The 14,039-nt window shown below is 37.9% G+C and overlaps 1 protein-coding gene across 1 annotated transcript; it reads left to right on the forward strand.

Annotated features, from left to right (window-relative positions):
- Nucleotides 1-1,532: 1,532 nt before the first annotated feature.
- On the forward strand, nucleotides 1,533-9,785 carry LOC122646859 (EEF1A lysine methyltransferase 2-like). Its single transcript, XM_043840477.1, has 7 exons — nucleotides 1,533-1,874; nucleotides 2,304-2,429; nucleotides 4,112-4,312; nucleotides 6,880-6,976; nucleotides 7,776-7,879; nucleotides 8,324-8,375; nucleotides 9,185-9,785. The coding sequence occupies exons 1-7, from the start codon at nucleotides 1,660-1,662 to the stop codon at nucleotides 9,407-9,409; spliced, it is 1,020 nt and encodes a 339-aa protein (XP_043696412.1). The 5' UTR covers nucleotides 1,533-1,659; the 3' UTR covers nucleotides 9,410-9,785.
- Nucleotides 9,786-14,039: the final 4,254 nt, after the last annotated feature.

A 14,039-nucleotide genomic window follows, 5' to 3' on the forward strand; every position in this document is an offset into this window, starting at 1 on the left:
TAGAGTTCAACGAATAATAAGATAATAACAATTTAGAAAATTCACTGAATCAAGTGTAAGCGGTGGGGACTGAGGAGCTAGGGATTCCTGGTCTTTGCTTTGGGTCGGCCTCATCTCTTTCTCTCTCTTTCTCTCTCTTTTGAGTCTTGCCTTGCCTTGCCTTGCTACTTTGCAGAATCCCTAAAACTTTTTGTGGGTTTTCTCGTCTCTGAGCTTCTTTTATTATTGTCTTTTCTAATTCGACACACCTCCTTCTTAGTCTGCCATTGTAATCAGAACTTCTCATTTTTCCTCTGGGAAAAAAAATACACTCTCTGCATTGCAATACCCCAACTGATTGGAATTCACTCAGTTCTCTGTTCCCTCTTTATTTACATAAATAGAACAATTGAAAGGGTCATGAATGTGTAGAAAAGATTTGGGTAGAAATCGATCTGATTGTCTAATTTTTCCATGTTTGATTGCATGGTGGCCTTGATGATGGGTTCGATAGATGGTGGAGCCATGTTTCTTATTTGTGTTGCAGAGCTACTCAGACAAGCAATCAAAGAGTAGATAACAATCCCTGAGAAATACCCATCATCATCATGATCATCCCTTCACGAGATTTTACTTTTCCCACATATCTTGCCATATATCAAATGATGCCTTTGTGAGTCGTTCTTCATCTCTTGGGTTCAGAGCTATAGCAAAGAAAGGGCAAAGTGGTAGAAGTTATCAATCAAACTCAGAAATTAGAGTATTGGGTTTTTGTTTCATATTCTCTTTACTAAACTAAAAGGGCATGGTCCCTTCAACCATGTCAAATTCGACTTTTTTGTCAGAGGAAGCTAGTGTTTCTTCTGGTACTAGATTTCAGGAATTGAGTAGTTTGAATCCTATGTTCTCAGCGGTTTCTCCTCAGCAGCAACAGAAGATAAAGAAGAAGAGAAATCTTCATGGCAACCCAGGTAAGGACGTAAGATGGAAATTATTTTTGGATGGTTGGTGGTATTAATGGTAGTGGGTGGCAGTGGTGCTGGAGGTGGGGCTTCACGGTGGTGATGGTGTTAATGGTGGTTGGTGGTGGTATTGGATATGTAAAAGAAGATAATGATTCGGGGAAGATGAGGGCATTTTGGTATTTTCAAATTTTAGCAAATAGATTAGGGTAATTAGGTCTTTTCAAAATTTTAGACAAGATAGAATAAAGGATAATTTGGTCATTTTTAGCATTTAACACTTGGTGTGGATTTAAATGGCATTAGGGGTAAAGGAGGGGTGGTATGTGAAATATTGAGGGATGGTACGTGGACTTATCAAGCTTAAGAGGGTACGAGGAAAATTGGGTGCATTACAGGGATGTATGTATATTTAACACAACAAAAAAAGGGTGATCATGTAAAATGTTTTTTTTTTTTTTTGTAATTTCGGATAAGGTTGGGGACCATTTTGTTAATCAGGTACAGAGGAAACGAGAATAGCCGGCCATGGCCATCCAAGTCCGCGAAGTGCGCGAGCTCGTTACCGTCCATCGTTGTCAGCAACCCTTATTGCTGTCATTCTTTCTCGTATCTGTCATCTAACTATCTCAAGCCCGTTCATGCTTTTACATTTCTAGCAATCTGTTCCACTGCTTCTCTACTATTTTAGGGTTTTCTTAGCTTCACTTTCTCCACTATGGCTGGAATCCGATGGCCCCCGGAAGGTGCCAAAATTTCCCACGCGCGAGTTCCGAGCACAGTCGATCTCATTTCTGATGATGACCGCTCTGTTGCTGCCGATTCTTGGTCCATAAAGAGCGATTACGGAAGCACTCTGGACGATGAGCAGCGACACGTCGATGCATCTGATGCACTTTCCACCGGCACCTTCCGTGCAGCATCCGATTACAGGTACCCAATTTTGCTTGTTTTGTTTCCTTATTGTTTTCAGTACTGGTAGTACTACTCCTAATGCTACTACTATTCTGGTTCAATTTTGAAAATTTTCATTTGTTGACATTTGAGAAAGGGAATGTGAGGCATGAAAGTAGTGATATGTTCCTTTTTGGATGTTTTTCTGTTTCATCGATGTATTTCCAAGTTTGATCTCACTGTGATTTGACATTTATAATTGGTAGGCTTTGTCCAATCTTTGTTCTTGGCGAAGAATGGTTTGAATATTAATAGACTGTCCCTCGGGTTGTGCAATTGCAGTTTGGGTTATGGCATTGATAGGATTGTAAATCATCTATGACTTCGAGGTGATGTTATGTTCAAATAATAGCATGATGGGGGTATCTCTACATTATCATGTCCTGAAACATTATATTGTGGGTGTAGTTCTGACAAGGAAGAACCAGATGCTGAAGTGGAGCCATCATTGTTGGGTCTGCAGAGCTATTGGGATGCCACATATGCAGATGAACTGGCGAATTTTCATGAACATGGCCATGCTGGTGAAATCTGGTGAGTTCCACCCTTCCCAATTTGAACTGTCTTACATGGTGGAAGAAATGTTCTTGTTTCTCAGAGAGGAGTGAATATTGGATGTCTTATCATGTATTGTTCCTCCTTGTCTAATGTAGAGACTTCCACCAGTTGATTGGAAATCTTTTTAATGCAATTGATTTTTATGCTTAACATCTGATCTGATATGCGCTCTATTTAAAGTTGGAAGAACTAAAAAATGAATTGCAAGGACTAGGTTTGGCATAGGAGTTAAAGTTTGTGGATTTCATTCCCACCAGTTTCCTTAGCATCCCACCATGGTAGTAAACTGTTTCTCACTGTCCTGCTAGCCATTGGTTATCAGAACCAAAAATTTTCCACTTCATAACATCGTGGGGGCTATTATAGTCCTTTTCTTTTTTTTTTTATAACAACAGGGTACAACTCAAATAGGAAACCCCATTGTGTGGGAAAAGAGATACTTACACCCTTCAAAAAATAGTAATCATCTAGAAGACTAACAAAATAGAAACTAACTACTTAATCCCGTATAGGACTTAGACCCCTAATATTTGGGCTCATAGAATTGGCCCATTACAATAGTAAACTCAAAAATATTAAGCTCACGGCCCATATAACCCGTTGGGCACTCAAAATTAAGCCCAACTTAAAACAAATATGAACCATAGGTTCAGTTGGACCCTGAAAACTAATCCAAACCCAATTCAACAGGCTTATCATCTCTTTTTGCTAAAATTCTGCATCAGGATGTTTTGGTGTTATTGCGTTCCAATGTCATCTGAACAGATTTGTTTTAGGTCCTCCTCCCCCCCCTTCCTGATAATTGTTTCTCTAAGGCAGTATAATGGGAGATGCTTGTAGATTTAAAGTATCAACTGTTGTGGTATCTTCTTCTTGTTATCTTGGGCCGGTCCAAACATGCACCTTGCCCTCCATAAACAGAAAAGCCAGTAGACAAACAGCAGGCTGGAATAATTGAATTTCTGTTAATAGTGGTCTATGAGTTACATTAAAAGGATCTCCTTTTCTATTACAACAACTACAACTCAGCCTTATCCCAACTAAATGGGATTGGCTACATGGATCCTTTCAAAACAAAGTAGGGAAAAACTGAGGTCCTCACAAAGGGAAAGGAAAGTAAGAGGAGTGCAGGATAAAAAGAAGAAATGAGATAAGAAAAGTGAGGAGTGGAAAATGAAAAATGAAAGATGAAAGTAAGACGAAAGAGGATAGCCCATGAAATCAGGAAAATCTCAGCTACATGGTGTTGACAACGTGGATCCTTGCTCTCCAATAGGCTATATTTGAGGTCATACTTGGCACAAGACCCAGAGTATGCATGTCATTCTTCACAGCCTCACCTATGGTCATTTTAGGCCTGCCCCTAGCTCTTTTAGCTCCTTCAATCGGAATCTGATCACTTCTCCTTACTGGGGCGTCCCTAGGCCTCTGTTGCACATGGCCAAACCACCTTAGACGACATTTTCGGAGCTTGTCGCTGATCCAAGCAACTCCCACATCACTATTATTGAAAAAGAAGGGAAACAATGGTTGGTGTTTCCTGCTAATTTATGAACACAGAATGGTTACAAATAATTTTTTGTTTTTTTTTTTGGGGGGGGAGTGGAGGCCGTGCTTTCCTTGGAATTGATTAATCTGCCTTCTTACTGTTTCTTCAGGTTTGGAGCCGAAGTCATGGACGTTGTTGCATCTTGGACCAAAAACTTGTGTATAGACATTGCTCAAGGTCGCGTGCACAATCTTGTTAATGAGGTTGGATCAGAGTCAGTTGAACAAGGCACCAAAGATTTGTCTGGCTGGAGTATACTCGATGTTGGAAGTGGGAATGGTTTGCTTCTTCAAGAACTTGCAAAGCAAGGGTACTGTCCTAAAAATTCGCTGACAATTCTAAACTGTTTTGGGTGAATGTGATTAGTCCAGAATAATGTTATCTGCAAGCAGTAAATACTCCAGTTCATTTGATCACGTCCATACTCCTTTCAGTGAATTTCAGAAGCATTTGTGGGTATATATATGCACAGTTTCCTATTCTATTAGCTCTATGACTTCCATGACAGTGGGAATGGGAATGATTAGGTGTAGCGTAACCCACTAACCCTACCTGATCCAGCCAGGTTCTGGAATGCTTGTGCAGACTCAGGCTTTTTGGGTTATGGGCGGGTTTGGGTTCATCAATTAAACCAAATTGATTTTCCGTCTTGTTTTGAGGCCTAGTTGATCTATCTCTTTGTTTTACGGATTAATAATCCATACTTGTGTGAAGATTCTAATACCTCCACCTTACCAAAGCATTTCTCGGACAGGAAAGTCCTTACTGTTACGTCAACTTCATCTTATGGGTAAAATCATCTTTTGTTCTGATATTGACATGTTAAGATTGTCAAACACTTTTTTAGCTTAATACAGTAGATTTAAACCTAACTAAACCCCAAACTACTGAAAGAATAGATGTTGTGTCCATAGCCAATGGCATTGTACCAAACCAATATCCTTTGTAATCATTTTTAGTGGGAAATAGTAGGCTAGACAAGCTTTGAACAAAAGATTGTACACCTCTTTAAAAAATGTCAATTTCCATGAAACCACAGAGTTAGAATGTAATATGGTTTATGGTTTTCAGGGTGAAGAATGGGTCTTCTCTTATGGGTTTGATGGGCTACCTTCGATTTTGTTCATGAACAGATTTTCTTCTCCTTATAATATTAGTCAAGTTTTATTAATGTTTACTTTGTTACTCTATCACTGCCGATACTGTCGGTCTGCAAGTGAAGAGTTGAGTCTCCACTGATTCTCATCAGATCACCTTCAAACTTTAGGTGACACTCCATGTGCTGGAAATGACTCAGCCTGCAAAGTTGGGCTGAAAGCCTCACGAGTTGTGCATTCTACCATAAAGTTCAGGTCTGGAGTCTTCTACACACAACTTGACTAATAGAACAAGGATATGTGTATGGCTGTGTCCCTTCTCTATAATTTTAGGGGTTTGTTTATGGATATTTTTTATATTATTAGAGGCTTATTTGATACAAATTCATACTTGCACACACATAGGTGACATGCATGTGGGTATGGGGATGTCAGAAGTGTTCTATGTTAGATTTTTATGGAATAGCATGAGTAAGTTGCCACGCAAAGACAGATACAATAACAACAATTCAGCCTTATCCCTACTAAATGGGGTCAGCTAAATGGATCATTGCCCTCCAATCATCTCTATTCGAGGTTATACTTGATACGAGGCCTAAGTTATGCATGTCTTTCCTCACTTCTCCTAAGGTTATTTTAGGTCTGTCCCTGGCTCTTTTAGTTTCTTCAATTTGAATCAAATCACTCCTCCGTACTGGAGCATCCAAAGGCCTCTGTTGAACGTGGTCATGCCACCTCAAACGACTTTCTTGTAGCTTATCATGTATCGGAGCTACTCCCAAATTATCTCTAATATGATCACTCCTTACTTTATCCTTCCTAATTTTGCTACTCATCCAACTCAACATCCTCATCTCCGCTACACTGAGTTTATCCATATAATGCTTCTTAATTGCCTAACATTTCGCACCACACATCATAGCCGGTCGTATGATTGTCGTATAAAATTTTCCTTTGAGTTTAAAAGGAATAGGCCGACCACATAACACTCCTGACACACCTCTCCACTTCATCCATCTTATTTTAATTCCCTGTGAAACATCATCCTCTATATCACCTTCTTTATTTATGATTGAGCCCAAATACCTAAAATAATCACTTTGCGGAATCTCCCTTTCATCAAATCTCACCACCTCATTATCTATCCTAGTGTAACCAAATTTACACACCATATACTCCGTCTGTGTTCTACTTATTTTAAGACCTTTTGATTCCAAGGTTGATCTCCATAACTGCCATTTGGCATTAAATCCCTGTTTTTGTCTCATCCACCAAATAATATCATCAACAAAAAGTATACACCATGGAACCTCATCTTGAATGTCTCTGGTCAAATCATCCATGATAAGTGCAAACAAAGAAGGTCTTAAGGCTGATCCTTGATGTAACCCAATTGTAATTGGGAATTCACTATCTTGGCCCCCCACAGTTCTTACACTTGTCACCGCACCATCATAAAGGGCATACCCAGTGCATGAGGCTCCCGCCATTGCGGGCTCTGGGGAGGGTCATAGTGTACACACCCTTACCCCCACTTTGCGGAGAGGCTGTTTCTAGAGACTCGAACCTGTGACCACTTGGTCACAATGGAGCAACCTGACCGTTGCACCAAGGTCCAACAATCATACATGTCTTTAATTATGTCCACATAGAGATGGATACAGGAGGGAATATATGTATGTGGTTTAGGTATGTATTTGGTAGTACATCTTCGTAGGTAGTTCTTTGTTGGTTTACTGAAAGCAATTATGAAGCCAATTTTAATATGCTCTGCATCCAGGTTCTCTGATCTGACTGGAACTGATTATAGTGAGGGAGCAATTGACCTTGCTCGAAGCCTTGCTGATCGGGGCGGATTCACTAGTATAAACTTTTTGGTATGTCTTGACTTTGAGATTACATTCTATACTGTATTATTTTCTTTTTGTTGTTTTGGCACTCCCCGCAAAATCTACATGCAATAGTTGAAAGGTCTGGACCAACTTTTGATATCAATTTTTTTGCAGCTCTAGTGTGCCACAAGTCTTTTGTATCCAAAATCTAGAATTTCTGGTCTATTGACTCTTGTCTTAGGCCTTTAATGCCATTAATCTTTAGTCTTCCAATCACTTTCGATTATTGAGTTATTTCTATTTATCAAAAAACCATCCAATAATCCTTATTTGTGAAGTTAAAAAGATTTATCTTTCATCAACTTGTACAGAAACCAGTCTTAGATGATAAAATGTTCAACTGTTTTTAAAACCAAACTAGATTTATCTCTCTGATACAAAAGTACCTATAGTACTTAGCAAGATATTTCTCTAAATTGATTTGACAAACCATTTGTACCTTTGACCTTGAGGAGTAGATGAAACTAGGATGATTGGACTTCGATGATATTTAGGAATGTCCAACCTAAAAAGTCTGGTTATCAAGGTTAAAGCATCATGAGCTGATATACTAGCTACCATTAAAAGTTCTTGGGTCACAGCAAGTTGTTTTTTTGTATCATGTTATAGGGGGGATGCTTTATTCTTCTGTGGTTTTTGTTATAAAAATACTAGGTTTATTTTTTTTAGTACATGTTTGATTCTTTTGGATATTCATATTACTGCCTTGCTGTTTTTTAATGCATTAGTTGTCTTCTTCAGTCTTTTGATAGTCCTGTTCTTTACTTGTTGCTTTTTGCCTTAGGTTGATGATGCCCTTGAGACAAAAATGGAGAGGCAGTTCCAACTTGTTTTGGATAAGGGGACATTAGATGCTATTGGATTGCATCCTGATGGCCCTATCAAAAGGTAACTGCAGTTTCTATGGTTTACCTCCTTTTGGATGCTACATACTTTCCTTGACATAGTAGTTGATTTTTGTTCCCTGCTACAAACTCTTATTCCTCTTTCATTTGATTTACCGTTCACTGGAGGTAATACGTTGCCTGTTAGAGTGAGCACAAATAGGCAACCAAATGATGTTTTTGTTAGTAATCATTGGGTCTTCTGCTTCAGATTCAATGGCATTTGTTTGTATAAAATTTGTTATTTATCAGAAAGAGAATATGGTGTTGGTTTGTATGCTTTCAGCACCCAATGCAACTAAAAAAGGCTAATCCTATGAGTTTAGTGCTTTTATCGGAAGCAATTGATGTTTTGCCCAGTGCAACTAAAAAAGGCTAATCCTATGAGTTAATGGCTGTTGCTGGCAGAAATGTGGATATGATCTAGTTTTGTTGGGTTGCTTTTCAGGATGATGTATTGGGATTCAGTCTCAAGATTGGTTGCACCTGGTGGAATATTGGTTAGTATGATCACTTCCTTTGATGCTTATTATTGAACTCTGGTATTGGGATTAGCGATTCCTGAACTGACCTGCCAATTCAACTTGAACTGGTAGGTCAAGGTTCTGGTCGTTTTTTCCTAGCTACAATCTCCCATACTCAATCTTGAAAGTGGACCCACTTTTTTTTTTACCCAATGCAAGGTTTTTTATTTTCTAGATAATGTATAAATGGGATGGATACCTTACTTTTAACCCCTTTGGTGACCTGCTGCTTCATATGTATCTTTTTCAATATCCTCGGATCCAGAGAAATAGAGAAAGTATGTTGTAATTGGCTTTCTTCAAGAGAAGCCATCATGCAAGGGGATTGCTCTCTGGATAAAAATCAATTTTTTTCTCCCCTTCATTACATTTGAACCTATTTAAGTACATAAATTGTAGAGAGGTATTGGACTTCAACCAACCACTCATAAATGACCCTAAGACATGTGGACTCTCTCCCTGCTAATACATGACAAGTGACCAATTAAAAACACAAGGAGTTTATTACTCTTCATAGCCAACTTTGCAATATGAGAATTTCTCTCTCTTAGCCAACCTAAACTAGATAACACAGGAAGAAAATTTATGTGTGGGTCCTATTGTCATGTCACCCTCAAAATACATATCATTCCCATACTTGGGGTTCTTATAAATGCGGCATTCTTGTGTTGCTGTTTGTTTAGATTCATTCTTCATACCTTTAATAGGAAGAGGCCTAATTATTCTCTCTCTCTCTCTCTCTCTCTCTCTCTCTTTTTTTAACTAATCACTTCGACCATTATTAGGTGATTACATCCTGTAACAGTACAAAAGATGAGTTGGTGCATGAGGTGGACAATTTCAACCAGAGAAGGCTAGCATCCTCCCAGGACCCTGAAATCCACAAGGACCAAGAAGCGTGCAGGGATCTTACTTTCCAATATGTCAACCATGTTCAGTCATATCCAACATTCATGTTAGAAGGATCAGAAGGGTCGAGTGTTGCTACTGTTGCATTTCTATTTAATTGAAAAAAACTTCCTTCCGTGGAGGAGCAGGCTGCTGGCGCTAACCGAAGTGTGTTGTCTAGTTAAATTGGCTTCGGGTGTTCTCTGTTTGCAAGGGAAGGGCTGTTGTTGGTTGTTGATGTGAGGTAACAGTTATACTGCTCAAAATTGTCGCCGCAATGACCAAAAAAAGTGGAAATTACTGACCTTTAGAATAGTTAAACGTCATTTCTGTTGAGCTTCTAGTTTCTTAGAAAATACTGTTTAACCTTGGAAAAGTAGATGGAGGAAAAGTTTCGGCTGTATCTGTTATGGAATTGTTCTGTTCATATGAATGTCAAGTAGTGGACTTGGTACAATAGCTGAAAAATGTATATCAATTCTTCCTCCTGAGTTTCATACATGTCTCTTGTTGAATGATAAAGGAAGTTTTGTGGTTCTGACTCCTGAAGACGGTACACTTAATGCCATGTGGTTGTACACAGGTGGGTTCATGTGACAAAGGACATTGCACTCATCTCATTGGTAAAAATTTGGCTTGCCAGAGGAAATTTCTTAGAATTAGTCATTTAGAGCTCGGAGAATTAACTTAGTCGATGGGTAGCCGATCGGATCTTTCAATCAAAGAACCATAAAAAACAATATAGTAGTAAAGCAACTACCTATTTGAAGAAATCAATTTAAAACCTGGGTTTGAAAGAGTAGATTGGGATTGAGATTGTCCATCAAATTTGTATTAAATGTTACAGTAATAATTGATACAGGACAAATGCAACTCCAAAAATTTCTGTACAACTTTCTTAAGGGAAGTTCCGAACCATCCAGTATGGCAACGATAGTAACAAACAACACCACCATAACACCAGCCATCAATGTTTAGGGTGTACATTTCATTTCTGACCATTTCTAATTTGTTAGCTAGGATACATCAACTTTCCTCGTTTAAATCTAGCTGGTTCGTCCAAGTTGAACGGTATGATTTCATGTCTAATTCTCTAATTTAATTCACTGACTTAGGTTTGCATTCTTGGAATATATTTTGCATCTAGAATGCATTTTGAAAGCCTGAAAATAGAGAAGAATCAAATTTCAAAACAAATTTTAGATCAGAAATTAGTTAAAATGAGAATGACAGTCATTGTTTGATACAAAATGTTTAAAATGATAATTCAATTTCTGAATAAATTCTCTATATTTCTTTGGGAGAAGATGATGGTGAAACCATCAGTAGAAGAAGAAGGATTGAGGTTTCATTTTAATACGAAATTATTTTTTTCCCCATCAAATTAATCATGTGCACATTAAAGAGCAAGAGCAAATGCAATTTCAATTTTGGAAATTGAAAGAGTTTCTATTTCAGAATTTTAAGTGAGATTTGATTTCTATTTCGTTGAAAAATAAGGTGTAGAAATAGAAATAGAAACAAAAATAACACCAACGGCGTGAGGTAATGAAACCCGCATTTACTCTCCAAAGAAAAGCCACTCTGCTTCCTGGCCATGGCGGAGAACGAGAAGAAGATAAACGAAGTGGAGTCAATACCAACCACGAACCTCCCTGAGGACCTGATCACGGACATACTTTCAAGGCTTCCAGTCAAATATCTTCTAAGGTTCAGGTGCGTATGCAAAACCTGATGTGCTCTTACAAACGATCCTATTTTCGTCAAGATGCAACTCAGCCGATCACTTGCAAGCAATAGAAACGTCAACCTCATTTTTATAAATCCCTCATCCTCTCTCTACTCTGTTGAATTATATGCTTGTGAAGAACAAACTCGATCATCCACTCATGTCTCCACTGTACGGACCCAACGAAGTATTGGGTTCTTGCAATGGCTTACTCTGTCTGTACAATTCTAGGAAGAACATATTCCTTTGGAATCCTTCTACCAGAAAGCATCACAAGGTACCCATTACGCCAAGAGAGATTCCTGTCAGATCGTGCATTGCCGATCAAAAAGTTTACGGGTTTGATTATGACCCCATCACCAACGATTACAAGCTGGTAAAGGTTGAACAGTTTTTCAGTAAAGATGATCAGTCTTGGCATTCAGAGGTGAAAGGCTACTCACTTAGCACCAACTCAAGGAGAAGTATCGGGTACATGCCTTGCTTCCCCATCCTATGCCGATTTGGGATTCTTGTAAATTCTGCTCTGCATTGGGTAACAAAGCGCATTTTTGGAGTCGAGGGACAATTCACCGCCCCCTATGCCATCGTTTCCTTTGACCATAAAGAGGAGGAGTATCGAGAGATTCCATTGCCTGACTTTGTGCATAATAATAAGTTTCGCATGACCATTGGGGTTCTTGGAGGACAATTTTGCATGCTCTGTAACTTCTACGGGTTCCAAGTTGAGCTGTGGGTGATGAAGGATTACGGCGTAAGAGACTCTTGGGCGAAACAGTTCTCAATTGAACCATCGGTCATAGGGTCTTTTCAGTCCATCAGGCCTATATGCTATTCAAAGAATGGTGAAGTGATACTCCAGAAGGATCCAGGATTAGGAGAGCGGGTCTTGTTTCTGTATGATTCCAGTAGAGGAAGGGGTAGGAATCTTAGGATTCGTGGTTTTTCTTATATGTGGGAAATAACAACCTACGATGAGAGTCTCGTACCTCCCAATACCAAAGCTGGAACTAAACAAGAAAAGAGGTAGAAAAAGAAGAAAAAAAAAAAAAAGAGCTGAGAAGTTAAAGGTGAAAGGTTAGTGATGAACTAATTGAGAAATTGGAAGACAAGGCATGAGATTACTCATTATATCCTATATATATCTTCTTCTACAGTACATTACAGTACATAATATGTTGACTATACTTGAGTATTGTTGTTAATGGTTCCTTTATGTTTTGTATGGGTTGGAACATATTACAACTCAGTGATAACTTTAGTCTTTTGTTTAAATACCGCGAAAATGTCAATACAACAGTAGGGGACCTATCTTTTTTATGTCTTTCTGTTTTCATTCTCCTGTGTATTTTGACTTTTTTTTTTTTTTTTCCTTACTAAATATCACCGCTATAATGCTACATGCATCATTGCTGAATATTTCACAAAGCTCTGCAGGTGTAAGTGTTCATACTTATCGGAGATGAGATACAAATACCAAAAGTGACTATTGTTGTCATATTATTCAGTAGGGTGATATTTGCACTTCTTCTTACACAATTTTTATGTCTGGTCGTTGATTCTAGTTCCTTCGTAATGTGAAATGAATAATTTTATGCTTAGGGTTTCATTTTTAACTTAAATCTATAAACAATGTTAACATTATATGTTGCTTTTTATATCCCTTCTTATTGTGGTAAGAATATGAATATCGCCATCCTTCTCTATTTACCTTGATGGTATAAAGTATCTCATTTGTGGAACCTTGATCTCTCGAGGATGTCGTTGAAAGTGAAAGGTTACCGATGAACTAATTGAGAGATTGGATGACAAGGTATGAGATTACAAATTATATCCTATGTATCCCTTCTTTTGTAGTACATAATATGTTGACTGTACTTGAATATTGCTGTTAATGATGATTCATTTATGTTTTGTATGACTTGGAACATAACAACTCACTGACATTAGTCTTTTGGTCAAACACCTTGAAAATGTCAATACAACAATAGGGGATCTTGCTTTTTTATGTCTATCTGTTCTCCTTTCTCCTTTGTATTTTTACTCTTTTTTTTTTTTTTTTCGTAGGCTCTATTTGTTTCAGCGTAAAATAGATGAAAATTAAAATTTGGTTGAAGTGTTCGTACCATCAAAGATGAGATACAAGTACTGAAAGTGACTATTGGTGCCATATTATTTAGTAGGATGATATTTGCTCTTCTTAGTTATCTTGCACAAATTTTATGTCTGGTAAATGCTTCTGGTTCCTCCTTAATGTGAAATGAATGATTTATTCTTCGAGTTTCATTTTTTCCTCAGAATCTCAATTCATAAACAATGTTGGGATAATTTGTTGTTTTCGTATCTCTTCTTATTATATTAAGGGTATGTATATCACCATCCTTCTCGATTTACCTTGATGTTGTAAAGTATCTCATTTGTGGAACTCTGTTCTCTCAGGATTGCCATTGAAAATGAAAGGTTAACGATGAACGGATTTAGAAATCAGATGACAAAGCATGGGATTATAAATTATATACTGTGTAATCCTTCTCTTGCAGTACATAATATGTTGACTATACTTGAATATTGCAGTTAATGGTTCCTTTATGTTTTTGTATAGTTTGGACATATTACAACTCAATGACTTTAGTCTTTTGTTCAAACACCTTGAAAATGTCAATACAACAGCAGAGGACCTTTTTTTTTTTTTTTTTTAATTATGCAAATTTATTTCCTTATAGTGGGGAAATGATTTAGTAAGAACATGGGCAGGTGAGCAACCCTTCAATCGTTGATTAACATGCAAAGGGCATTAATGTATCTTCCTAAGGTGTGTGAGTTTGTGAGATAACAGATAGGGACTGGACTAGTTTACTTTATTTATTTTAAATTTATTTAAATTATTTTTTTTAGGAGGTGGGGTTGGGGCTTTTGATGGTTTGGGATTATTGGAGGTTGTTGGAAGAGCATGTGCTTTCCCATGGCGTTGCATGTACTCATTGAAGTCCTAAGTTTCAAGTTATTTTCTTTTTCTAAAATCA

This window comes from Telopea speciosissima, chromosome 11 (genome assembly GCF_018873765.1).
Source record: "Telopea speciosissima isolate NSW1024214 ecotype Mountain lineage chromosome 11, Tspe_v1, whole genome shotgun sequence".
Taxonomy (NCBI): Eukaryota; Viridiplantae; Streptophyta; class Magnoliopsida; order Proteales; family Proteaceae; genus Telopea; species Telopea speciosissima.

Coding starts and splice junctions, on each gene's coding strand:
- LOC122646859 (XM_043840477.1), top strand. CDS start 1,660: ATGGCTGGAATCCGATGGCCCCCGGAAGGTGCCAAAATTTCCCACGCG. Junction 1,875..2,303: donor CGTGCAGCATCCGATTACAG/GTACCCAATTTT, acceptor TTGTGGGTGTAG/TTCTGACAAGGAAGAACCAG. Junction 2,430..4,111: donor GGCCATGCTGGTGAAATCTG/GTGAGTTCCACC, acceptor CTGTTTCTTCAG/GTTTGGAGCCGAAGTCATGG.